This window comes from Rhinopithecus bieti, unplaced genomic scaffold, assembly GCF_001698545.2.
Source record: "Rhinopithecus bieti isolate Rb0 unplaced genomic scaffold, ASM169854v2 scaffold_6876, whole genome shotgun sequence".
Classification (NCBI taxonomy): Eukaryota; Metazoa; Chordata; class Mammalia; order Primates; family Cercopithecidae; genus Rhinopithecus; species Rhinopithecus bieti.
The window spans coordinates 1347725-1375493 of NW_016805229.1; the positions used below are offsets into that span (position 1 = coordinate 1347725).

At 47.2% G+C, this 27769-nt stretch overlaps 1 protein-coding gene across 6 annotated transcripts in view; it reads left to right on the top strand.

Moving 5' to 3' along the window:
- The first annotated feature begins 5541 nt into the window (after nucleotides 1-5541).
- The window catches only part of MYH11 (myosin heavy chain 11), a 164281-nt gene continuing 142053 nt past the window's right edge, over nucleotides 5542-27769 (top strand). For 2 of the 6 annotated variants that reach the window (XM_017871716.1, XM_017871719.1), the window contains exons 1-2: nucleotides 5542-5651; nucleotides 24513-24874. In XM_017871716.1, the coding sequence (XP_017727205.1) occupies nucleotides 24530-24874 (345 nt within the window). In that variant the 5' untranslated portion in view covers nucleotides 5542-5651; nucleotides 24513-24529. Of the gene's footprint in view, nucleotides 5652-23161; nucleotides 23200-24512; nucleotides 24875-27769 lie in introns of those variants that run through there. The other 4 variants (XM_017871720.1, XM_017871721.1, XM_017871717.1 and 1 more) reach the window with 3 other exon arrangements.

Genomic DNA, 27769 nt, shown 5'->3' on the forward strand with positions numbered 1-27769 from the left:
AAAAAAAAAAAAAAAAAAAAAAAAGAGATGGGGTTGCACCATGTTGGCCAGGCTGGTCTCAAACTCCTGACATCAGGAGAGCCACCTCAGCCTCCCAAAGTGCTAGAATTACAGGCGTGAGTGACCATGCCCATGCCTGGTGTGTTTCATTTTTTAGAAAACTATAGAACTAGTTTTATTGAGAGTTTTAGGACCCTTCCTGATAGACATAGAGAATCTATCAGGAATGTCACCCACCAAATCGTGACATTAGAGTTGGAAATTGATGATGAAGGAAAAACCATTGCAGGTTACTATGCAATGCCGTCTAGTATCGGGAGAAGTGTGAGGTTCATCATGGGGGCCATCATGGGTGAAACAAAGTACTTTCGTGCAAGAGTTGGAGCATGGCCATGCTTGTGGTCACGAACGATATTCCTTTATTCACAGCTCTTGGGCCAGATCTACTTGCCTCTATATGCTTGGGCTGACAGCACTTTAAAATTGTTAAATCTTGTTCTTTTATTTTGAGATGGAGCCTCTCTCTGTAGCCCAGGCTGGAGTGCAATGGTGTGATCTTGGCTCATTGCGACCTCCACCTCCCAGGTTCAAGCGATTCTCCTGTCTCAGCCTCCCGAGTAGCTGGGACTACAGGCATGCACCACCACACCAGGCTAATTTTTGTATTTTTAGTAGTGACAGGGTTTTACCATGTTGGCCAGGCTGGTCTCGAACTCCTGACCTCAAGTGTTGCACCCACCATGGCCTCCCAAAGTGCTAGGATTACAGGTGTGAGCCACTGTGCCCGGCCAAAAAATATTAAAATCTTGAGGCACAGGCAGGAGTAAACCACACTCAGACCCAATCTTCAACGTTCCTAAAAATTGGAGGGGATCACACTTCATGGTTTTGTTTTGTTTTGTTTTGTTGAGACAGGGTCTTGCTGTGTTGCCCAGGCTGGAGTGCACTGGTACGATCACAGTTCACTGCAGCCTCAAACTCCGGGGCTCAAACAATCCTCGTACTTCACTCTCTAGTTGGGACTACAGACACACACCGTCGTGTTCAACTAATTATTATTATTATTATTTTATAGAGACAGGGATCTTGCTATGTTGCCTAAGCTGGTCTCGAACTCCTGGGCTCAAGCGATCCTTCCACTGCACCCTCTCAAAGTGCTGGGATTACAGGCATGCCCAGCCACTTTGGGGCTTTTTTTTAAAAGCCAACAGCAAAAAAAGACTATAAGAGAGAAATTTCCCCTTGGCCATCTTGTTTCATGAATTCATGGAAACTCCCATTAAACAGCCCGTCACAAAAAAGATATGCCAAGGAAAATTACTTGACAGCACTCAAAGTGACATTTTAAAAAGTGACTATTGCCTCCTCCATCTTAAAAGAACTGACCTTTTGAGTCATGAGAAGTAAAACAGAGGCATCTGATCGAATGATAACAACACACTTTTGAAGATTCAAACATCAGAACTTCATGCATTGGACAGATATCTATTGAATGACTGTTAGGTGAACATACTGTGCCTGCCTGCTTCTAGAGTGTACCAGAAAGGTCTGAGATGGTTCGTAAAGGCCTTCGTAAGTGCTGTCATATTTAACAATCAGAAAGGTACTTGAGGCAAAGAATCTGATCATCTTTGCTTTTCCTTGAGAAAATGGGCTCAGAGAGGTTTACTGACAATCCCAAAGCTGCTTGGTTGGTGCTGAAGAGATCTGGGTTTAAAAAACTCAGACTTCTGTCTACTATGGACTGTGTCAGAAAGACTTGGGTTGGAATTCCTGTTCTACCACTGCTGTGTTATTTAACCTCTCCAAACCTAGATTCTCCACAATAAAATGGGGATAGGGAGAGGATTAAAGTAGGTACCTTATTTTTTACAGACAAGGTCTTGCTCTGTCGCCCAGGCTAGAGTGCAGTGGTGCAAGCATAGTTCACTGTAGTCTCAACCTTCCAGGTTCGAGAGATCCTCCCACCTCAGCCTCCCTAGTAGCTGGAACTGCAGGCTACACCACACCCAGCTGCTATTTATTTATTTATAGAGATAGGATCTCACCACATTGCCCAGGGTGGCTACTCAAGAAAAAAAAATTTTTTTTCAAGACAGGGTCTCACTCTGCCACCCAGGCTGGAGTACAGTGGCACAGTCTCAGCTCACTGCAACCTCTGCCTCCCAGGCTCAAGTGATCCTCCCACCTCAGCCTCCCAAGGAGCTGGGATTATAGGTACCCACCACCACACATGGCTAATTTTTGTATTTTTTGTAGAGACAGGGTCTCACTATGTTGCCCAGGCTGGTCTCAAACTCCTGAGCTCAAGCAATCCTCCTGACTTGGCCTCCCAAAGTGTTAGGATTACAGGTGTGAGCCGCCATGCCTGGCCTTGGCTACTTTGTTTGTTTGTTTGTTTGTTTTTGAGATGGAGTCTTGCTTTGTCACCCAGGCTCCCAGGCTGGAGTTCTATGGCACAATCTCAGCTCACTGCAACCTCTGCCTCCTGTGTTCAAGCAGTAATCCTGCCTCAGCCTCCCAAGTAGCTGGGACTACAGGTGTGCACCAGCACGCCCAGCTAATTTTTGTATTTTTAGTAGAAATGGGGGTTTCACCATGTTGGCTAGGCTGGTCTTGAACTCCTGACTTCAAGTGATTCACCCACTTTGGCTTCCCAAAGTGCTGGGATTACAGGCGTGAGCCACCACTCCCGGCTGCCTACTTTAATTTTTAATAAAGGGTTGTTAGATAAGGGGTAGGAGAGAGAATGAAGTAAAATTGAGTGTTTGTTACAAAGTCTCCAATTGTTAATCACATTATAATTATTCTCTTTTAAAAGTTACCAACAAGTTATTTAAAAAATCAGATGGAACCCTTTGGAAGTACAGTGTTCATGCCTCCAGTATTAATGCCACTTTTTACTTCGGGCCAGCAAGTTAGATTCCAATGGCCTGCCCTGCGTTCTCTTTCCAGGATGGGAAGGGGATGGTTGACTTCAGTTTTCCCCCTTCCATTACTTCTCTGCTCTACATCATTTCTGGGCTGATGCAGGGACAATTTCCACTCCTTTTACAGCGTAGATGTTAAAAGCATGTGGGGAGCAGCTCATTCATCATTTTCCCCAGAGCTTTACCCCTCACTTTCCCAGCCAGCTAAATGCAGGCTGTTCTTGACTCTCTGATCCAGGCCCATTGCAGGGCAAGGGCCAGGCTCAGGAGTTTCCAGGGTGAAAACCAGGTGAGCTTGATGCTGGAAGGATGAAGAAGGACCCAAGAGGGTCTGAGATACAGAGCTCTCCAGAGGGGCCTGGGAGCCTGCAGGGAAAGAGTGCTCTCTTTGTATCCCAGAGGCCTGGTGCAACTCTAGTTGGTTTCACATTTGTTACCAATAACAGCAACTAACATGAAACAGTGCACAGTGTTCATTTTACATGGATCATCTCAAGGACTGCTTACAAAAAGGCCAGGAAGTAGCTGATGTTCTTCCCATCTTACAGGTAGGGAAACTGAGGCATGGAAAGGCAAAGTTACTTGCCCATGGTCAAATAGGTAGAAAGCAGCACTGGCCGATTCAAAGCCAGACATCTACTCTCAAAGACATGCCCTGGGCCTCAAGTCCAGTTTGCCTGGGCACTTCCCTTCAGTGTCTCCTCTCTGGAAGTGAATGTTGTCATCAGAAAGGTTCCAGTGCCAACACCAATCCATGAGTGTCCCAGTGAGAGCTAAGGCAAATCCCTTTACCTCTGCGGGGACTCAATTTTCTCACCTGCAAAATGGGGATATTAATAAAGCCATCCCCCACCCGCACGCGCCGCGCCCTCAGCCCCTCCACCTGGTTGCAGGAGGAGGTGTTGTAGAATAAGGGTCTGCGCCAAGAACAAAACCCAGGAGGGGTCTGCCCAACTTTAACCCTTTCTCCGAACCTTCTGGCCTGAAGCAGCAGAAATCCACGTGGGACTGGGGGCTGCCCCCTTCCGGGCCTGCCCCAAGCAAAGGGGTCCCCTTCGCCCCCCGCGGGGCGACTGCCGCCGGTGGCTGCGTGAAGGGCCCCCTCCCCCGACGCCGGGGAGCAGGGAGGCCGCTCGGCACCATATTTAGTCAGGGGGAGCGGGCAGCCCCGAGCTGGTATGCGGAGCTGGGAATTCCTGCAGGAAGGAGTCCGCGCCTGCCCTTTTTGGGTTGTCTCCCGCCCGCCGCTCCCGCCGCGCCCGGGGAGGGGGACGGGCTCGGCCCGGCCCGGGAACCTCGGAGAAGCCGGTGCCGCGCGGGGAGCGGAGAGCCCGGGCTGCCCGCTGGTCCCCGGCCTGGCGTGGGGCCAGCCCACCGCCTCGACTTCCTTTTATGGCCTGTGTGTGCGTGCGTGGACAGGAGGGGAGAGGGACGGGGAGAAAACGGAGAGCCTGGGGAACAGAGAAAGAGAGAGATCGCACAGCGATAGGAGTGAGACACGCGGGAGGGATGGAGAGCAAGAGACATAGAGACCAGAGACAGAGTGAGACACGAGGGAGAGACAGAGACATCGACAGACCTAGAGACAGTGAGAGGGACAGAGACAAAAGTTAGAGCGAGAGACAGCAATGATCAGAGGGACAGACATGCAGAGACACAGCGAGAGAGACTGTGATGGAGAGACAGCGTCAGTCACACAGGAGAGACACAGACTGGGACCAAACCGGGCAGAGGAGAGTGGAGCCGAGATGGAGAGAGACGGGGAGTGCAATTTTAGGGGAGGAATCCTTGGGGAGGGGCAGTTGTTGAAGGGAACTCGCAGACTCTAGGGGCGCACCCACTTTATCCTTGAATCTTGACACTTGCACCTTGTAAATTACGTAATTATCACCGCCACCGCCTCCCCACATTTTGCAGCTGCGGACACCAAGGCTCAGAGAAGTGAAGTGACTTGCCCATGGTCACGCAGCTGGCGAGTGGCACACAGGGGAGGGGGACTGCTGAAATAACCACAGTGGGCTTATTTTAATTTTATTTGTATTTTGGTCGTGGAGGTGTGGGTGGAGGTGGAGATGGCAAGTTGGGAAAAGTAAAAACTTCCCCTTCCTGCACGGTTCCCAGCAAGGATGGGGGCCTCCTGTCTTGCACTTTGCAAAGTTCAAAAGTTCAAGAAATCCCCTTTCCCTACCCTTCACGCTGCACAGCCGGCCCTCTTTTCAGATAGTGCGATGCCAATAAAATGGGAAGTGGCGTGGGAGATGTCAAGTCAGATCCACCACAGTCCCAACACAGGGAGGAAGAGGTTAAAGCCTGTGCGGCTGGAGCCGGCTGAGGGAAGACATTCTCAAGCATCCCGCACACACGCTGCCTGCTCGACCCCTTTCCCTAGGGATCCGGAGCGTCTGCGATCGCCTCCGGTCGGGAGTGAGACTCTGGTCCCTGTGCGCACCTGTTCTGTGCGCCCTTGTCCCCGGAACGACCCAGCCCCTTGCGCTCCCGCCCTTGGTGCGCCCTGCAGGGGGCGCGGCGAGGGGGCCGCCAGGGACCCTCCCCAACTCCACCCCTTCGGCCTCCTCCCCTTTCCCACCAGCGGGCAGCTCTGGGTCTATAAAGAGAGGCGTCCGAGACGCGCAGGGAGATTTGGACGCTCCGGTGTGGGAGGTGCGTCAGATCCGAGCTCGCCATCCAGTTTCCTCTCCACTAGCCCCCAGTTGGAGATCTGTAAGTAGTAGTTGTCCTTCTGGGGGCAGATTGCAGGGGGGTGAGGGTGTTAAAAGTCCTATAGGGTATTCTATAGGGGCTGTGCTGCACTTAGGGGTCCCTGTTGTCAACCTCGTAAGGACCATGGTGTGGGCAGAGTTGTGATTTGGATGTCTCTCTGCCCTATCATCCTAGATTATCCTAGACTTTCCCCAAACAGCATTTCTCAAGGTTGCCAGTGAGAAATACTATTTTGGGGGTGCTTATTAACGATATCAATGCCTGGACCCAACTCCATTTCCCAACTCTAGAATCCCCAGAAAAAATGGCCTTAAAAAAGAAAATCAGTCCTGGGTGATTCTTGTTAAGAGGCTAATCCAGGAGATAAGCTCCCTTGGAAATCTCAGAGGTTCAGTGCAGACAATCAGACATCTCACTTTTATTCTAGGCACCAAAAAAAGCACAACTGGACTTCACTGAAAAGTCACTTGCTATCACACAGACAGGCAAGGTGAGGCTCCTAGTGGATTTGATGGTATTGCACAGTTGTGTTGATAATGCATTAAATCAGTTAAAAACACATGGGCATAGGCTTAGCAGAAAGGAAAGTGTTTTTTATCAGTTCTATCAGGTACTATGTTGAGAACCCCTGGGAGATAAGGCTGGTTGTGATCTAGTTTATTACAGCCCACTTTTTCATCTTCTCCAAATTAAAAAAAAAAAAAAAAATCTCACCCAGGTTGACCCCCAAGGGTCCCCCCAGATACCCAGGTGGGCTCCAAAGTCTCCATTTGCTTCTACAATCTGCAGGTGCATTAGGTAAGATTACACTGGAATTTCCCACAGAGCCACCTGTGTCAATGCCTCTCTCGTGTCCAACCAAATGGGTAAAACGAGAGAAAGTGTGGCTACTGTCGTAAGTTTTCTTCCAGCACGGGGTCTGGTAGGGATTTTGCCACTTGAGAAAAAGTACCATTCAAACCATGCTTGTCCAGAAGTAAAAGAAAACATTTAGAAAGCCAAGGCCGGGAGTGTTCAGTTGCAGTATGAAGAACTGAGAGATTAAATTGTGAACTGTCTGGGATTTGATGAAAAGAAGGCAGGCTGTTAGTAAACTGCTTTGCGTAGTTTTTTGTTTGATTTACTTAACGATACTATTTTAGAATTGTTTAGAGAGGGAACTTGACGCTGAACTGAAAGTCATTAGATGGCAGGGTGTGAAATAAGATAGGGAATTTTGTTGGAAGGAAATTGATGTTTTCCCATGGAGATAGCTACCGTTGATGCCGTTAATGGAACACTTAAGTGCCACATGCTGTTGCAACATTTAACTTATCTCATTTAATCTTTGCAACAACTTCATAAGAAAGGCATCATGATATCTGTTTAGTATACAAGGCAGCTGAGGCTCAGAGAGGTAAAGTGTCACACAGCCAGCAGGTGGTAGAACCCATTCCCGGGTCTGTTTGAGTCCAAGTTCATACCCTTGACCCCACTATCTTCTTTACCATGGACTCAAACTTGTTGGGGTCAGGTTTCTGGTGGGACTAAATGCTTCCAACAAAGTAAATGTTTATCACCATGTCTTTTGAAGAAAACATAAACTGACTTTTTGCACATTTAAAATAAAAGGCACTGTTTGTCCCCTGGTTGTAGGGGTGGGAAGTGATCTAGTTGAAACCAGTGACCCTAGGTGGGCTGCCACCCGTAGAGTCCAGAACGTGAACTAGTTGGGCCTTTTTCGAGAAGCCGCCGGGCTTGCCCTGTAAACACCATGTATTTTTATTATCATGTCCAAAATAGATGTGTTATTCCGTACAAGGTATTTGTTATGGATTTGTTATCATTACTTTTCCATGGGAGGGCTGAGATTGAGGCAAACATGCCCATTTATGGAAGCGTTTTCCATGAGGCCATCCCCAGCCCCCTCGTCAGTTACCCAGCCTTGCACTACAGCCTGGTTGGTCCCGGCCCTGGGGACTTCTCTACTGTGTCCCTCACCCATTGAAGAACTAGTGGAGAAGCCCTAAGGAGAAGAGATTTGGGAGAAAAGTGGGATTCTTTTCCCTACCCCTCTTATTTAGGAGTTTGATTTTTTTTGGCTGGGGGATGGGAGGGAATTGTCTCCTTTCCACAGGGCTTGAATCGAAACAGGTGGGTTTTACGCTTTAGGCACAAGGATGTAATTCCAAGAGTAGATATAAATTAGATTTTTCTTGAAAACCAAGTTCAATTTTCAATCCAGTAGAATCATAGAAGGTCATAAACAAATTTAGAAATCATCCCCAGCACCTCCCAAAACCTCACTTTCTCATCCGGGCAATGGGGCTAATGAGAATAACTCATGTTTGTTGGGCACTTTTGCCTGGTGAGATGCTAAGCCCTTTGTGGACATTATCTTAAGTCTTCATAACAACCCTTTAGAGTAGATACTGTTATTATAACTGGCTTGATGTTACAAATATGGCATCTGAATAACTTGCTCAAGACAGCTCAGCTAGTCAGTAAGGAAAACAAGATTCTACAAATCTAGGTCTTTCTAACTCCAGAGTTTAACAGATTACCCTCGTGGGAGGATTTGATGAGCTAATGTGTATGAAGGGTTTAGCACAGTGCCTGTGCCCTGGGAAGCTTTGGTAGATGGTTATTTATAGCAAACACAACCAGAGAGTTCAAGATGTTTGCTCAGTATGGCATGGCTCATCTTTGGCAGAACCGGGAAGCCTAAATTATGTGGCCTTTAAAGGAGAAGCTTTTCTTAATGTTTATTCCCTTTGATCTCATCAACCCCATTTCTATTGGGCTGAAAGTGGTGATTAGAATCTTTAATATGTTAAGCTACCATTCCTTTACTGGATTGAGAATGTCACAAACTCCAATAACATTTGTTTAGGGTTTTGTTTGGTTTTTGAGACAGAGTCTTGATCTGTCACCCAGGCTAGAGTGCACTGGTGCGATCTTGGCTCATTGCAACCTTCACCTACTGGGTTCAAGCACTTCTCCGGCCTCAGCCTCCTGAGTAGAGAGTAGCTGGGATTATAGGCGCCCACCACCATGCCTGGCTAATTTTTGTATTTTTAGTAGAGATGGGATTTCACCACGCTGGCCAGGCTGGTCTCGAACTGCTGACCTCAAGTGATTCGGCTGGCTTGATCCCCCAAAGTGCTCGGATTACAGGCGTGAGTCACCGTGCCTGGCGTATTTAGGGTCTTGATGGCATACTTTAAGGGATGGCCTTTTTGGTCTCTAGGTCTTCTCCCTCTACCCTGACCTTGCAAGATTTAACCCTGGCCACACAATGGAGGAAAGGTTGAGTTTAGAGAAAGCCGGGCAAGAATTTGAAAGAAACTTTGTATGTGATCCAAGGACAGAGGAAGAAGCTGTTCACAGTGGCTGAAAGGGGAGGTCGGACATCTGTGACTTGTATCAGGGTTTCAGGGGCTAGGGAGGAACAACCTCATCAAAGTTGTGAGGAAAGGGCCATAGAGGCCAGGTATGGCAGGTCACACCTGTAATCCCAGCGATTTGGGAGGCTGAGGTGGGGGGATGGCTTGAAGTCAGGAGTTTGAGATCAGACTGGGCAACACAGCAAGGCACCATCTCTACAAACAAATTTTTAAAATGAGCTGGGCATAGTGGCATGCATCTGTAGTCCTAGTTATTCAGGAGGCTGAGGCAGGAGGATTGCTTGAGCCCAGGAGTTCGAGGCTGCAGTGAGCCATGATTGCGTCACTGCTCTCCAGCCTGGGAAACAGAGTAAGACTCTGTCTCAAAAAAAAAGATGAGGGGCATAGCACTTTACTGTACCAGGCTGAAAAATACAAGGCCCAGAGAGGGCAAGTGACTTGCCTAGTGTCACCCAGCGAGTTTCAGGCAGAGCTGAGACTTGTAACTCGATGTCCTAAGGTCTTCCACAGGCTAATGAATAGCTTGTTTGTGCTCAAAGGATGAAGCAGTGAGTTGTTAGGACAGGACTGTGAACAGGGCTGACACATTCAGATGTGTTAAACATTGCTAATGCCATCTCTGAGTAAATTAGGCTTCAAATAGATCTGGATTCTAATCCTGACTCCAACTTTTACAAGGGGAGGGCCTTGCATTTACCTTTCAGAACCTTGATAGTCTTAGCAGGAAAATGGGAATAATAGATAATGCCACTCTTTCAGCCTTGGACTTTTTGTCTAATTATGTGAATTTATCTGTAGGATAAATTCCCAGAAATGCCATTGCTCAGTTAAAGGGCATGCGTATCTAAAATGAATAGATACTGCAAATGACCAGCTAAAGACATTGCAGGCCGGGCACAGTGGCTCACGCTGTAATCCCAGCACTTTGGGAGGCCAAGGCAGGTGGGTCACCTGAGGTCAGGAGTTTGAGACCAGCCTGGCCAACATGGTCTCTGCTAAACCCCATCTCTACTAAAAATACAAAAATTAGCTGGGTGTGGTGGTGTGCACCTGTAATCCCAGCTACTCGGGAGGCTGAGGCATGAGAATCGCTTGAGCCTTGGAGGCAGAAGTTGCAGTGAGCCGAGATCACACCACTGCCCTCCAGCCTGGGCAACAGAGTGAGAGTCAGTCTCAAAAGACAAAAAAAAAAGTATTGCAAAATTGCAACTTGTTGCAGTCACATATGACAGCAGTCCCCAACCTCTTGGCACCAGAGACCAGTTTTGTGGAAGACAATTTTTTCCAGGGACCTGGGATGGAGTGGGGGTGGGGAGGATGGTTTCGGGATAAAACTGTCCCACCTCAGATCATCGGGCATTGGTTAGATTCTCATAAGGAACGCACAACCTAGATCCCTTGTATGTGCAGTTCACAATAGGGTTCACGTTCCTGTGAGAATCTAATGCTGCTTATCTGACAGGAGGCGGAGCTTAGGCAGTGATGCTCACTCACCCACTGCCCAGTCCTGCTATGTGGCCTGGTTCCTGACAGGCCATGGACTGGTACTGCAGCACAAGGGTTGGGGACCCCTGACATAGGAGGCTATACATTTATTTTAATCTGTGGTATGCCAGAATTGTAAAATAAAAACACACTGGGGCTTTTAGGGCCGGAAATAACCAGTTCTTGCTCACTTCCAGAGGCATCCTTCACAGGGGCTACAGTGACTCTTACCAACCAAGTTTTCTTGGTCGGGAGGAAAAAATAATGTTACACAGTAAGATAACTTCTTTCTGGAGTTATTTGAAACCATTGGTATTCAGATGATTAGGCAGATGTCACAAGGCAATAAGAAAGTGACAGGTTCACCATTCACTTTTTTTTTTTCTGTGAAAGTGAGGTAGAGCTTTCTTGGGAACAAGCCCTTGGGAGGTGAGGGGAGGGTGGAAATAGCAGAGGAGGGTCGGGGGCAAGAAAAAGGGACTTTCTGCTAAGAATTAATTGGGTGTCCATTTCCTCTTAGCAGAAAATTAGGATTAGATTCTGGATTCTACTCCTGACTCCACATTTTACAAGTGGGGGCCTTGCATTTACCTTCCAGGACCTCAGTCATCTTAGCAGGAAAATAGCAACAGCAGGTGATGCCTCCTTAGAGAGCGCTTATGAGACATAGTGAGATGGTCTATCTAGGCAACTGTCTGGCCCGATACCCGATGAATACAAGGGACCCAATAAATACAGTGGCTGTTACTAATAATAGATCTAAACTGCCTTTTTGGTACTACTGGGGACCTGCTGAGCAGATGCATTTAGAGTACCCAGTCCCTCTCCCTGCGACGCATTTGACGCCTCCCTACACCTGGACCAGGCCTTGAACGAGGATTTCCACTGCAGAGGTCCTTCCAGCTGGCGAATTGTGTTGCAGATCAGGTTCAGAGAACTTCCGTTTTGCCCGCGTGGCATTCATTCATTCGTTTATTTGAGAGATGGGATCTCACTGTGTTGCCCAGGCTAGTCTAGAACTCCTAATTCAAGCAATCCTCTTGGCTTGGCCTCCCAAATAGCTTGGATTACAGGTGTGAGCCACTGTGTCCAGCCCTTTATGACATTTAGAATACAAGCAATTTTTCTTTCTTTCTTTTTTTTTTGAAATGGAGTCTCACTCTGTCACCCAGGCTAGAGTGTAGTGGCATGATCTCAGCTCACTGCAACCTCCTCCACCTCCCAGGCTCAAGCGATCTTCCCACCTCAGCCTCCCAAGTAGATGGGACTACAGGCATGTGCCGCCATGCCTGGCTAATTTTTGTATTTTCTGTAGAGATGGGGTTTCACCATGTTGGGCGGGCTGGTCTCGAACTCCTAAGCTCAAGCGATCTGCCTGCCTTGGCCTCCGAAAGTGTTGGGATTACAGGCGTGAGCCACAGTGCTGAACCCTGCATGGTATTTAGAATATGTGCAATACTCTAACATCTGGTCTGGGTCACTCTGTATTACTTACTTGATCTCCGAAAACATTTGGGTTTGTGTCTCTGGTCCAAAATCTTCAGCCAATGGCTTGACAGCCAAATCCTGAGGAAAGCTGTTGACCAGGCGAGGTGATATGCAAATCCTATACTCTCTGGGCTCTGGGATATTTAATTTACTTACTTACTTACTTACTTACTTACTTATTTATTTATTTATTTATTTATTTATTTATTTATTTTGGAGACAGAGTTTTGCTCTTGTTGCCTAGGTTGGAGTGCAGTGATGTGATCTCAGCTCTCTGCAACCTCCACCTCCTGGGTTAAAGGGATTCTCCTGCCTCAGCCTCCGGAGTAGCTGGGATTACAGGCGCCCACCACCACACCTGGCTAATTTTTGTATTTTTAGTAGAGACAGGGTTTCACCGTGTTGGCCAGGCTGGTCTTGAACTCCTGACCTCGGATGATCCTCCTGCCTCGGCCTCCCAAAGTACTGGGATTATAGGCATCAGCCACCACGCCCGGCCTAATTTACTTTTTATTAATGCTGAAGCAGAGAGGGCAAGATCTTTTGCCCCTGAGTTCCTCTCGGAAAAATGAAACTGACGACAAAAAAACCTAAAGCACGGCCGGGCGCGGTGGCGCAAGCCTGTAATCCCAGCACTTTGGGAGGCCGAGACGGGCGGATCACGAGGTCAGGAGATCGAGACCATCCTGGCTAACACGGTGAAACCCCGTCTCTACTAAAAAATACAAAAAACTAGCCGGGCGAGGTGGCGGGCGCCTGTAGTCCCAGCTACTCAGGAGGCTGAGGCAGGAGAATGGCATGAACCCGGGAGGCAGACTTGCAGTAAGCTGAGATGGTGCCACTGCACTCCAGCCCGGGCGACAGAGGGAGACTCCGTCTCAAAAAAAAAAAAAAAAAAAACAACAAAAAACCTAAAGCAGCCTGACATTCTCATTTGGTCCAGTTTCGGCCCTTTGGCCAGAAGTCACAGACGGGTCCCACAGAATGCTAGAGCTAGGCCAGCCTACCATTGATTTCTTTTCCCTAAATGAAAAACACAAGGCCCAGAGAGGGCAAGTGACTTGTCCAGCGTCACCCAGCGGGTTTGGGGCAGAGCTGAGACTTGTTACTTGACATCCTAAGGTCTTCCAGAGGCTAATGAATAGCTTGTCTGTGCTCAAAAAATGAAGCAGGCTGGGCACAGTGGCTCATGCTTATAATCCTAGCACTTTAGGAGGCTGAGGCAGGCAGATCGCTTGAGCTCAGGAGTTCGAGACCAGCCTGGGCCACAAAGTGAGACCCCCGTCTCTACAAAAAAATGTGAGAATTAGAAAATTAGCTGAGTGTGCTGGTGCGTGCCTGTGATCCCAGCTACTTGGGAGGCTGGGGTGGGAGAATGGCTTGAGCCTGGGAGGCAGAGTTTGCAGTGAACCGAGATCGCCACTTCACTCTAGCCTGGGCAACAGAGCCAGATCCTGTCTCAAAAAAAAAAAAAAAAAAAAAATAGAAGCAGTCGTTGGTCAGGGCAGGACTGAAAACAGGGCTGACACACTCAGATGTGTCAAACACCACTAATATCAAAGGTGGCACAGACATTTGTTTTCATCAAAACATTCGAGAAAGTCAGATGAGGTGACTCAGGCCTGTCATCCTAGAGCTTTGGGAGGCCAAGACAGGAGGATCATTTGAGATCAGGAGTTTGCGACCAGCCTGGGCAACATAGCAAGACCCCCATCTTTACGAAAAATAAAATTAGCCGGGCATAGTGGCCCACACCTGAGGTGGGAGGATCCCTTGAGCCCATGAGTTTGAGCCTGCAGTGAGCTATGATTGCACCACTGCTCTCTACCCTGGGCATATAATGAGACCCTTCCCCCAGCCAAAAACATTGAGAGCAGCTCTTGATGAGTGAACTGTACTTTGTGATCAGCAGTTCTGGGTAATAATTTCAGAGATGTCCTTTCAGCCCTTGGAGCTGATGCAGGACCTTAAACATGAGCGATGGTGGAGGAGGGAGGGTTGGGGAGGTGCACCAAGGTAGATGGCGAGTGTCCTTGGGGTTGGGCCAACTGGTGGTCCGTCTCTGGTGCAATGTGTTCACCTTGCCCCCGTCTGACCTTCTGCAGTCGGTACTCCGAGTTGAGTTTGACTAAGTGAGAGCTGTTCTCAGCTTTAATGGCCTTTCCCAAGACAGCCCTTGTTTTTATTCTAAAGCTGTGGTTCTCAATTGGGAGCAGTTTTGCCACCCCAGGGGACATCCAGCAGTGTCTGGAGACACTTTCGATTGTCATGAGTGGAGGAAGGGGTGCCACTGGTATCTGGTGGGCAGAGGCCAGGGGTGCTGCAGAACATCCTGCAATGCACAGAAGAGCCCCCCTCACGACACAGAATGACCCAGCCCGAGAGTCAACAGTGCAGAGGTTGTGGCCAGGTACGGTGGCTCACGCCTATAATCCCAGCACTTTGGGAGGCCGAGGTGGGAGGATCGATTGCTTGAAGCCAGGAGTTCAAGACCAGCCTGGCCAACATGGTGAAACCCCATCTCTACTAAAAATACAAAAATTAGCCAGGTGTGGTGGCACATGCCTGTAGTCCCAGTTACTTGGGAGGCTGAGGCACGAGAATCACTTGAACCCAGGAGGTGGAGGTTGCAGTGAGCTGAGATTGCATCGCTGCACTCCAGCCTGGGTAACAGAGCAAGACTCTGTCAAAAAAAAAAAAAAGAGCAACTATTATTACTAGTATTAGTAGCATTAATTTGTCAGGCTCACTGAATTTTCTCAAGGCAAATCTGTGGCCAAATGTTGTTTTGGGGACCCAAGGCTCATAGCAGCAAAACAGCTTTCAGGCTTCTGGATCTGCCAGAGACTTAAATGTCCTGATGTGTGTTTTGTGTCTCAATGAGGGAAAGGGAATATGTAGCACCTTCCAAATGGATTTGACCTTGACTGCCCCACTGTTGGAAGAGCTTCTCAACCTCCCTGGCTCCACCCCAGCCCAGATATTTCAGGGAATTAGGGTTCCAAGGAGCATGCTATGGAAAACAGCCTTCTAGCGTGAGTCCAAGCTTCTCATCCCCCATCTTGCTGTCTTTTGACCAAAGCAGATTTTGCACGTCGTAACTGTCAGAGACATCAAAGCCAGAGGGAAGCCAGCCTCCTCCAAGCCCTCCTTTTTTGGACAGAGACTGAATCTTTGCACTTGATCTTGTTTGTGTTTTTAAGTCTGAGGTTAGACAGGGTCCCGGGCGATGGAGATGTACGTGTCCTTTTATTTTTCTGTTGTATTTTTTGCTATTTTTTCTGACTTTTAAGGCAACTCATCAACATGGCAATTAGAGCCCATTTAGGGCCGGGCACAGAAGCTCATGCCTGTAATTCCAGCACTTTGGGAGACCGAGGAGGGAAGATCACTTGAGGTCAGGAGTTTAAGACCAGCCTGGGCAACATGGTGAAACCCCATCTCTACAAAGAATACAGAAAAATAGCTGAGCATGGTGGCAGGTGCCTGTAGTCCCAACTATTTGGGAGCCTGAGGTGGGAGGATTACTTGAGCCTGGGAGGTGGAGGTTGCAGTGAGCTGAGGTCATGCCACTGCACTCCAGCCTGGGCGACCGAGCAAGACCATGTCTCAAAAAAAAAAAAGTCCACTTTACTTGTTATGGTGCTTAGAACAAATGAAACATTCTCCTATCCCTCTTGGGATGTAATTGGCTACCATCTGCACAAACTCTCAATTACTGCACAATAATATCAATATACTTAATGCTACTGAACTGCATTTAAGTGGCTCAGGTGGTGAATGTTAGCTGTATTTTACCACAAAGATAAGAGGGAAGGAAAATGAAGTGTACTTTACAACCAAAAAAATCCACACACCGTGGGTTTGCAGCTTGATGAGTTTTTGAGAGGATTATATATATATTTTTAGATGGGGGTCTCTGTCACCCAGGCTATAGTGCAGTGGCATGATCACGGCTCACTGCATCCTCGACCTCCTGTGCTTAAGCGTTCCTCCCACCTCAGCCTCCTGAGTAGCTGGGACTGCGTGTGCACACTATCACACCCAGCTAATTTTTGTATTTTTGCTAGAGACAAGGTTTCACCATGTTGACCAGGCTGGTCTCAGCCTCCTGGGCTCAAGTTATCCTCCTACCTCGGTCTTCCACTCAAGTAATTACTTAGAGATGGGTCTTGCTGTGTGTGGCCAGGCTGGTCTTGAACTCCTGGGCTCAAGTGATTCTCCCACCTTGGCTTCTCAAAGTGCTGGGATTGCAGGTGTGAGCCATGTCACCTGGCCCAGCAGTTCAGTGAATTTTCGGAAAGTGAACACTCATAGGGCCGGCATTCAGATGAAGATTTAGAGCGTCGACCCTCCCCAGCCCCCGTCACATTCTGTCCTTGCAATTACTGCACCCCCAAAGCTCACTCATTCCTTATCTGAGCTCTGTCACTGTGGATGTGTCCTGCCTGGTTTTGGACCTCAGTTCAACAGTCAGCCTGTGCTTTTTGTGATCACCTTCTTTTGCTCAAGCGTGTGTTGTGAGACGTCCTTTTTTGTGGTGTGAAGCTGTAGTTTACTTCACCTGATTCGAGTCCTAGTTTGGGTGTTTGTAATGTGTCAGGCACTGCGCCAGGTGTCTTAAAGGATGGATTCCTTTATGGGCATCTGACAAGGCCACCCACCTTATGTGAAAGGCAGAACCACACAGACTCCAGAATGAGACGCAGGTTCAGGTCCCGGCTCTGACATTTCTGTTTTTTTTTTTTTTTTTTTAAATGGAGTCTGACTCTGTCACCAAGGCTGGAGTGCAGTGGTATGATCTCGGCTCACTGCAACCTCCACCTCCCAGGTTCAAGTGATTCTCCTGACTCAGCCTCCCGAGTAACTGGGGCTACAGGCCCACACTCCTGGATAATTTTTAATTTTTGTATTTCTAGTAGAGACAAGGTTTCACCATGTTAGCCAAGCTGGTCTCAGACTCCTGAACTCAAGTGATCCACTCACCTTGGCCTCCCAAAGTTCTGGGATTACAGGTGTGAGTGATCACAGCTGGCCTACTTGTGGTCAATCTTATTTCATCTTTACATCCTCCCATTTCTCTTATGCGTCCTCCAGTCTCTCTCTCTCTCTCTCTCTCTCTCTCTCTCTCACACACACACACACACACACACACAATCTGCTGCAACATCTTAAGAACCAAGAGATTAGCAAGGAATTATTGAATACTTTGTTGCATTTTCTATTTTGCTGCCTGTTTACACTAACCTTGGTTATACTATTAAAGGAACACTATTAAAGTATCGTATGGAGCCACTTCTGTGACTATGGCTGTCCAGAAATAAACATAATTAAAACATCCAACAGTAGTAAATGCTCTTGGTTAGGAATGAGAGAAGTGGCTTAGAGTCATAGGAAGTGGGAAAGGGTGTAGAAACAGAAGGTACTTGGTGTAGACCAGGGGTGTCCTATCTTTTGGCTTCCCTGGGCCGCACTGGAAAAAGAAGAATTGTTTTGGACCGCACATAAAATACGCTAACACTAATGATAGCTGATGAGCTAAAAAAAAAAAAAAAAAAAAAAATCGCAAAAAAAATCTCATACTGTTTTAAGAAAGTTTGTGAATTTGTATCGGGCCGCATTCAACACCATCCTGGGCCACGTGCAGCCTGTGGGCTGCAGGTTAGACAAGCTTGGTGTAGAGAGTTTCATCTAAACCCCATGGCAGCTCTGTAGGGCACCCATTAGGCCCCCAGTATTAACACATGGTAAGTTTGAGTCTCAGAAATCTACGTGAGTCGCCCAGAAGCATGCATTCTGCAGTGACAGAGTCACCTTTGAATTCGCATCTGACTGCAAAGTCTGGGTGTCTTTTCACGACTGCAAGTTATCTTACCTCTCAAGATGAGGCAACCAATCCAATTTTGCCAGCACCAATGAAATTGCAATTTATTTAAAGGCTCAGAAAGATCTTTTAGGCTAATGAGAATGCCCTATATTTACGAAATGTTCTCATTCTCTGTGGCTTTTCTTTTTTTTCTTTTCTTTTTTTTTTTTTTTTTGAGACAGGGTCTCACCCTGTCACCCAGGCTGGAGTGCAGTGATGTCATCATAGCTCACTACAGCCTCAAACTGCTGGGCTCAAGCAACCTTCATGCCTCAACCTCCTAGTAGCTGGGACTACAAGCATGCATCATCACGCCTGGCTGATTTTTCTTTTTTAAGGGATGGGATCTTGCTATAATGCCCAGTCTGGTCTTAAACTCCTGGGCTCAAGCAATCCTCCTGCTTTGGCTTCCCAAAATACGGGATTATACATGTGAACTACTGCCAGCCTCTTTTCTTTCAATTATTTTTTAATCTATAGGTTCCTCTCATTTTTGTTTGTATTTATTTGTTAAAGAAACAGAGTCCTGGCCAAGAGTGGTGGCTCACACCTGTAATCTCAGCACTTTGAGAGGCTGAGGTGGGCAGATCACCTGAGGTCACGAGTTTGAGACCAGCCTGGACTATATGGTGAAACCCTGTCTCTACTAAAAATACAAAAATTAGCCAGGCATGGTGGTGTGCGCCTGTAATCCCAGCTACTCAGGAGACTGAGGCAGGAGAGTCGCTTGAACCTAGGAGGTAGAGATTGCAGTGAGCCAAGATCCTGCCATTGCACTCTAGCTGGGTGACAGAGCGCAGTCTCTCACCTTTGGGATTTTATTGCATTCTTTAACATGCTCTCCTGTGCCTTGCATTTTCCATAGACAGGCGTTAGATCTGGAGGCTTCATCACCTGCATCCCGCATCTCCATCCCCGTTTCTTTTTAGCAAGAATATGTCTTTAGTGGTAATGGCACTTCCTGTGGTGTCCCACCTGCAGGCATGTAATGTTTATAATGTCTAGTCAGTTCTCTCTTTTTGTGATGTTAGGGTTAATTAGTAGATTTAGGTGATGTCAGGCGGACCCATCCCTTATAAAATTCCACAGCAGCTCTTCATCTGATATAGTCAGTCTTATGGTGGGGACCCTAGACCAGCATCATCATTATCACCCAGAAGCTGGTTAGAAATGCATATTCTTGGGCCTCATCCCAGTCCTACTGACTCAGAAGCTAATGCACCAGGAAATGTGAGCCCCTTTGGCCTAACGGTTTTAGCAATTACAGGTAGCCCTTGCCAAGAGCCAGCCTGCCTGCCTGCCTGTCTGCCTTCCTATCTTCCTTTCTGTCTTCTTTCCGGTCTTCCTTCCTTTCTCCCTTTCTCCCTTCTTCCCTCCCTCCCTCCCTCCCTCCCTTCCTTCCTTCCTTCTTCCCTCCCCACCCCTCTCTCTCTCTCTCTTTCTTTCTTTCTTTGCAAAGTCTTGCTCTGTTGTCCAGGCTGGAGTACAAGAGGAATTATCTCAGCTCATTGCAACCTCCACTTTTGGGGTTCAAGTAATTCTCCTGCCTCAGCTTCCTGAGTAGCTGGAATTACAGGTGCACGCCACTATGCCTGGCTAATTTTTGTATTTTTTAGTAGAGACAGAGTTTTGCCATGTTGCCCAGGCTGGCCTCAAACTCTTGACCTCAGGTGGTCTGCCCGCCTGGGCCTCTCACAGTGCTGGGATTATAGGTGTGAGCCACCGTGCCCGGCTTGAGACCTACTATTTTATTAGAGTTTACAAACAGTTACATCCTAGTTTTATTGTTCTCCATGTATTTGCTGGAATTCTTCCATGTAGAAGGGAGTCTTTTTTAAGATAGGGTAAGTGGAGTCAGGGGCAGGACACTGTTGGTCTTACTATGAGCTAAGTCAAATGCGACAATGATGTTAAAATGCAGGAAGGCTTTTTTGTTAAACCTAGGACAATGCATGTTGTCTACCAGATCTGTATTTCTCTTTCTGGATATCTGAAGTGATTATTCAGATTTAGATGGGATTTCCTCGTTTCTCTGCTTTTTTTTTTTTTCTTTTCTTACAATTTTTTTTTTTAAGTCTTCTTTGTTGCCTGGGCCAAAGTGCAGTGGCGCGATCTCAGCTCACTGCAACCTCTGCCTCTCGGATTCAAGCGATTCTCATGCCTCAGCCTCCCCAGTAGCTGGGATTGTAGGTCCCTGCCACGATGCCTAGCTAATATTTTTGTGTTTTTAGTAAAGCAGGTTTCACCATGTTGGACAGGCTGGTCTCAAACTCTGGACCCCAAGCAGTCCTCCTACCTCAGCCCCCACAAAGTGCTAGGATTACAGGTGTGAGCTACCATTCCTGGCCACCACTTTTTTTCATCGGCTACTATATCAGGTCTCCCAGCAGAAAATCTCCTCTGAGCAAATCAGCTTCCAGGTTTGTGTTTTTGAGACCGAGTTTCACTCTTACTGCCCAGGCTGGAGCACAATGGCACAATCTTGACTCACTGCAACCTCTGCCTCCTGGGTTCAAGTGATTCTCCTGCCTCAGCTTCCCGAGTAGCTGGGATTACAGGCATGTGCCACCATGCCCGGCTACTTTCTGTGTTTTTAGTAGAGATGGGGGTTTCACCATGTTGGCCAGGCTGGTCTCGAACTCCTGACCTCAGGTGATCCACCTGCCTCAGCCTCCCAAAGTGCTGGGATTACAGGAGCCACTGCACCAGCTGCAGGTTTTTTCAATTAGTTTTTTAATTATTACTGTCAGCCCTGAAATAAAAAAAAAATAGGTGTTGGAATATCTGCCACTCCCATTGTGTCTTGCAAAATCTGCATCACCCAAAAGGTTGGGTTTCAGGAGTTGGCTCCTCAACTCTAGGGATCCAGTAGTGGGACATGGGTCTTTATTCTGTCTCTGTGGGATTTGGGGCCCAAGCGTGGGGATTATCAGTGAATTGAAAGGAGCTGTGAATTCCCTCCTGAAGGAGGGATGTCAACCGCACATAGATCCTGGTGGCCATATGTCCTCACTTAGCCAGCAACTCAGTTCTTTGGAGCCCAGCAGCAAGAGGTGAAAGGGGCTGTGAGTCAGTGTTTCCAGGACAGCGCCTGCAGCTGTGGTCAGAGAGTCAGGAACAGGGGGCTGGACAGGCCTATTGAGCGAGTTGTCTCTGTCCCTCTTCTCATAAACACATCTGGGTAACAGGATAGATAACGTGAATCTACCATCAATGGGCTTTCCATGTAGAGAGGACATCTAATAACCTAATTTTCCATCAAGAGAGATTTCTCCTTCTCAATTTAGTTACCCTAAGGAACAATTCGTATAGAAAAGGCAGAATCAAGATTTTCACATTTCCACCCCACTTTCTGTACCCATTTAAAAAATAATGCATTTGGGGCTGGGTGCAGTGGCTCATGCCTGCAATCCCAGCACTTTGAGAGGCTGAGGCTGGTGGATCACTTGAGGTCAGGAGTTTGAGACCAGCCTGGCCACCTTGGTGAGGCCCTGTCTCTACTAAAAATGCAAAAATTAGCTGGGTGTGGTGGTGCGTGCCTGTAATCCCAGCTACTCAGGAGGCTGAGGCAGGAGAATCACTTGAACCCAAGAGGCAGAGGTTGCAGTGAGCCAAGATTGCACCACTGCATTCCTGTGTAGACAAGAGAGCAAGACTCCATCTCAAACAACAACAACAACAACAAAAATCATTTTGAACACATGGATTTAAACATATTTGTCTTTCAACCCCTTTTGGGGTATTGGGGTGATGGACATACAATTATTTTTCTTATTGATATTCAAACTGTCTCATATTTGACCAGCTAGAACCCTAGTATAATATTTTGATATGCAATTTTCTAGACTTTTAGAAATGTACACACAAGCATATAAAATGAAGACAAATATTTTATGACAAATATTTTAATCAGCTTTATTGAGGCATAATCTATATAAAGTAAAATTCACCAACTTAAATTCACTTAAATTTTTTTTAAGTGTATAGCTTGAATGAGTTTTTTCAGCTTAAAAAATTTATTTCTTAATTGACAAATGATCATACATGTTCACGGGGTCCGTAATGATTTTTTTTTTTTTTTTTTGTGGCAGAGTCTCGCTCTGTCGCCTGGGCTGGAGTGCAGTGGCCAGATCTCAGCTCACTGCAAGCTCCACCTCCCGGGTTTACGCCATTCTCCTGCCTCAGCCTCCCGAGTAGCAGTGGCATGATTACGGTTCACTGCAGCCTTGACCTCCTGGACTCGGGCCATCTTCCTATCCTAGCCTCCTGAGTAGCTGGAACTATAGGCATGTGCCACCATGTCCGGCTAATTTTTAATTTTTTGTACAGACACGGGGTCTTCTTATATTGCCCAGGTTGGTCTTGAACTCCTGGCCTCAAGGGATCCTCCTGTCTCAGCTTCCCAAAGTGCTGGGATTACAGGTATGAGCCACTGAGTCCAGCTCTTAGTAGTGTTTTGATATTAATACATATAATGTATGGGGACATAAGATCAGGATAACTAGCACATCCGTCATCTCAAGCAGTTACCATTTCTTTTATTTACTTTACTACTTCCTATGTGATGACATCTATCTCTTTGTATTGGGAACATTCAATGTCCTTCTAGCTCTTGGAAACTATGTCATATTTTATTGTTCACTTTAGTCATCCTAGGATACAGAACATTCTTAATGAGTTTTCACAAATGTATACAGTCTTGTAAGCACCACCATAACCACGGCGAATGCTTTTACCACCCCGAAAGGTGGGGCCTCTCATCTCTTTTATACTTCTTTTGTGCCTCTTACCAATCAGTTCCTTTCCTCACCACTAGCAACTCTTTTTTTTTATTATTTGTTTGAGACAGAGTGTCACTCTGTCACCCAGGCTGGAGTGCAGTGGTGCAGTCTCGGCTTGCTGCAGCCTCTGCCTCCCGGGTTCAAGCGATTCTCCTGCCTCAGCTTTTCGAGTAAGTAGAATTACAGGTGTGCACCACCATGCCCAGTTAAGTTCTGTATTTTTAGTAGAGATGGGGTTTTATCACATTGGCCAGACCGGTTTCAAACTCCTGACCTCAAGTGATTCCCCCGCCTTGGCCTCCCGAAGTGCTGCAATTACAGGTGTGAGCCACCGTGCATGGCCTCCACTGGCAACTCTTGATTGCCTGTTACCATAGGTAGGCATTTTTCTATTTTGCCATAACTTTTTTTTTTTTTTAGACGGAGTCTCATTCTGTCGCCCAGGCTGGAGTACAGTGGGGTGATCTCAGCTCACTGCAGCCTCCACCTCCTGGGTTCAAGCAATCCTTTCGCCTCAGCCTCCTAAGTAGCTGGGACTACAGGTGTGTGCCACCACATCCCCATTAATATTTGTATTTTTAGTAAAGACGGGGGTGGGGGTGGGTCTCACCATGTTGCCCAGGCTGGCCTTGAACTCCTGACCTCAGGTGATCCACCCAACTCGGCCTCCCAAGGTGCTGAGATTACAGGTGTGAGCCACGGTACCCAGCTGCCATTACTTTCAATCACAATAACCACACTTACTTTTGCACCAGCCAAATAGCTTTTCATATTGAAGGAATACCTACAGCATGTGGCCTTTCTGATTTCTTTCACTAAGCATGATGCTTTTGAGATTCATTTATTTTATTGCATCATTTCTTTCCTTTTACTGAGTCGTATTCCAATTATATACATTTGATTGTTTGTTTGTTTGTTTGTTTGTTTTTAAGACATAGTCTCACTCTGTCACCCAGGCTGGAGTGCAGTGGCTTGATCTTGGTTCACTGCAATCTTGACTTCCCAGGCTCAGGTGATTCTCCCACCTCAGCCTCCCAAGTAGCTGGGACTACAGGTGTGCGCTACCATGCCTGGCTAATTTTTTGTATTTTTTGTAGAGACAGGGTTTTGTCATGTTGCCCAGGCTGTTCTCCAACTCCTGGGCTCAAGCGATGTGGGTAATTCTATGTTTTATCATTTGAGGACTCTTATTTTGCAGTGAGCAGTTAGACTTGACCATCTTCCCATATCAGCACATGTAGACATACTTCCTGCTTCTTTTTTTTTTTTGAGATGGAATCTCGCTCTGTCCCCCACGCTGGAGTGTAGTGGCACTCTCTTGGCTCGCTGCAACCTCTGCCTCCCGGGTTCGAGCAATTCTGCCTCAGCTTCCAAGTGGCTGGGATTACAGGTGCATGCCACCACACCTGGCTAATTTTTGTATTTTCATTAGAGACAGGGTTTCACCATGTTGGCCATGTTGGTCCTGAACTCCTGGCCTCAAGTGATTCGCCTGCCTTGGCCTCCCACAGTATTGGGATTACAAGTGTGAGCCACCTTGCCCAGCCCTACTTCCTGCCTCTTAACCACTGGGTAGTATTTTACGGTATGGAAATAGTATGGCTTATGTATCCAGCTCTATGTTGATGGACGTTTGGGTTGTTTGACTTTTGGTATTCTAGGCGATGACACACATCCCTTTTTGAAGGGCCTTTGGGTGGTCTCTGTTCTCTGACCACGTACACAATACTTCAGGTCTTTGTACTTGGTGGGATGTCTCTGCAAACCGAGTTCCTAGGCAGGGCAAGGTGAGTGGCTGATCTGTCTTCAGGGCTTAGTTGTGGTCTGATTCTGACCCTGTTACCTTATTCCACAGGGGACCAACAAGGCACCATGGCACAGAAGGGCCAACTCAGTGACGATGAGAAGTTCCTCTTTGTGGACAAAAATTTCATCAACAGCCCAGTGGCCCAGGCTGACTGGGCCGCCAAGAGACTCGTCTGGGTCCCCTCGGAGAAGCAGGGCTTCGAGGCAGCCAGCATCAAGGAGGAGAAGGGGGATGAGGTGGTTGTGGAGCTGGTGGAGAACGGCAAGAAGGTCACGGTTGGGAAAGATGACATCCAGAAGATGAACCCACCCAAGTTCTCCAAGGTGGAGGACATGGCGGAGCTGACGTGCCTCAATGAAGCTTCCGTGCTACACAACCTGAGGGAGCGGTACTTCTCAGGGCTAATATATGTGAGTATTGCTGGCAGTCAGGTACCTACTGCTGGCCTCATAAGGAAAGCAGGCATTAGAAATGTGTTGGGAGGGCCGAGTGCAATGGCTCATGCCTGTAATCCCAGCACTTTGGGAGGCCGAGGTGGGCAGATCACCAGAGGTCAGAAGTTCGAAACCACACTGGCCAACATGGTGAAACCCTGTCTCTACTAAAAATACAAAAAGTAGCCGAGCATGGTGGTGTGCACCTGTAATCTCAGCTACTGGGGAGGCTGGGGCAGAAGAATTGCTTGAACCCAGGAGGTGGAGGTTGCAGTGAGATTGTTTTATTGCACTGCAGCCTGGGTGACAGAATAAGACTCTGTCTCAAGGATAAAAAAAAAAAAAGAAATGTGTTGGGAGGCTGACAGTTTGATCAAGGGAGATTACAAGATGAGGCGGCATCATTCCAAAGTAGCTTCATAGCTCAGCCCTTGAACAGGTTATTTCGCCTGTTGAAGCCTCGGTTTTCCTATCAGTAAAATGGGAATAATCACCCTCATTACAGACAGGGGGTGTGACAATCCCATGTTATTACATATGCCAAGTGCCAAGACATACGACAAACTCTCAACAGATTTCCTTGGCATCGTTCTGTCCTTCTTTCCTCTTGAAAGTAAAGAGCTCATAACTGCTTTGGAAAGGCCGGTTTGTCTTGGCAGCCAGGTGGGTAGGAGACATGAGGATGTGGCTAGGTTTTAGGGAGGCCTTCCTTGTCACAGAGGGGAATGTTCAGATTGATCCTAGGACTCTTTCAGGTAGACTTGCAGATCAGAGTGGACTAGAGATGGCACAATATGGTAGCCACTGGCCACTCGTGGCTAACCAAATTTAGATTTAAATTAATTAAAAGAAACATTAGACCAGGTATGGTGGCTTATGCCTGTAATCCCAGCACTCTGGGAGGCCAAGGCGGGTAGATCACTTGAGGTCAGGAGTTCGAGACCAGCCTGGCCAACTTGATGAAACCCCGTCTCTACTAAAAATACCAAAATTAGCCGGGTATGGTTGTGCACACCTGTAATCCCAGCTACTTGGGAGGCTGTGGCAGGAGAATTACTTAAATCCAGGAGGCAGAGGTTGCAGTGAGCCAAGATTGTGCCATTGCACTCCAGCCTGGGCAATAAGAGCGAAACTCCATCTCAAAAAAAAAAAAAAATTAAAAAATTTATTGGCTGGGTAAATGGGTTCGCACCTGTAATCTCAGCACTTTGGGAGGCCAAGGTGGGTGGATCACCTGAGGTCAGGAGTCCTAGACCAGCCTGGCCAACATAGTAAAACCCCGTCTCTACTAAAAATACAAAAATTAGCCAGGCATGGTGGTATGCGCCTGTTATCCTGGCTTCTTGGGAGGCTGAGGCAGGAGAATCGCTTGAACCTGGGAGACGGAGGTTGCAGTGAGCCAAGATCGCGTTATTGTACTCCAGCCTGGGCGACAATAATGAAATTTCATCTCTCAATAAATACATAAATAAAAGAAAATAAAAAATAACAAATTTATTTCTTTTGTTGTATTGGCCCTGGGTCAAGTAGTCAATAGCCACCTGTGGCTAGTGGTGGGTGTACTGCGTAGCATCAGTGCAGAATGTTCCCATTATCATAGAAGGTTCTGTTGGACTGCCTGGACTAGATGATTGGGGCTTGGAGTGTGACGCTGTGGGGCATGGGTCCATTGTGGGATTGGATCAGCTTTCTAGAACAAGAAGGATATTGATATCCCCATGACGCCAGACCGGTGCACAGAGGTTACCCAACCCAGCCTATGTCAATCTCTTCTCTCTGAAAGGGCTTTGCTCACCCTTGAGCAGGTTACTTCATGCCTCTGAAGCTTTGTTTCCTTTTCTGTAAAATGGATGCAAGAATAGTACCAGCCTCTTGGGAGCCGGGCATAGTGGCTCATGCCTGTAATCCCAGCACTTTGGGAAGCTGAGACAAGTGGATCACTTGAGCCCAGGAGTTTGAGACCAGCCTGGGCAACACAACAAGACCCCATCTCTGCAAAAAGAAACTAGCCAGGCGCAGTGGTGCGTACCCATAATCCCAGCTACTCAGGGAGGCTGAGGCAGGAGGATCACTTGAGCCCAGAAGTTCAAGGCTGCAGTGAGCTGTGATTGTGCCACTGCATTCTGGCCTGGGTGACAGAGCCAGACCTTGTCTGTTTTTTAAAAAAAAAAATAGTACCAGCCTCATGGAGCGGGTTACTCTAAAGAGAAAACACTTAACACACTTCCTGCTGCATGTTAAGTGTAGGCACTGAAAATGTTAAGTGTTATTAGATTGCTTTTGGCTGTGGTCATGATCACTTTTGATTTTACTAGTAAGATGATGTTCTTCCATCCCTTGGCATCCTTCTGTCCCTTTGGTCCTGGTCTGTACATTTTGCCAAGTGAAAATTACAAAAAGCCCCTTGTCATCTCTAAAAATGTCCTGCACATTTTTTTCCTAATTAGGAGACTAAGACACGTTCACTATGGAACACTTGGAGAATTCAGAAAGCATAGTGAACACAAAGCGGAAAAATTGGTCCTTAACCAGAGATGCTGTGCGTTGTCTCTTTGTGAGCCTGGTATATGTTTACATATTTAAAGCCTATTGGGCACACAGTTCAGTGACTTGCTCTTTTTTCCGTTTGGAAATGCTCAGTGTTGACTTGTGTGATGTATCTCAGGCAGCCCCAAAGGTACCCCTTTTAAGGAGTAGTATAGAATATGTCATGGGGATAGGCCATATTTCCACTGTTCTTATAGGCATTTCAGAAGGGGTTACAGTGGCTTTTTAAAGAGTCAAATGGTAAGAGTGAGCAACTGAGCAACTCATGACTTTTTTTTTTTTTTTTTTTTTTTTTTTTGAGATGGGGGCTTACTCCATCATCCA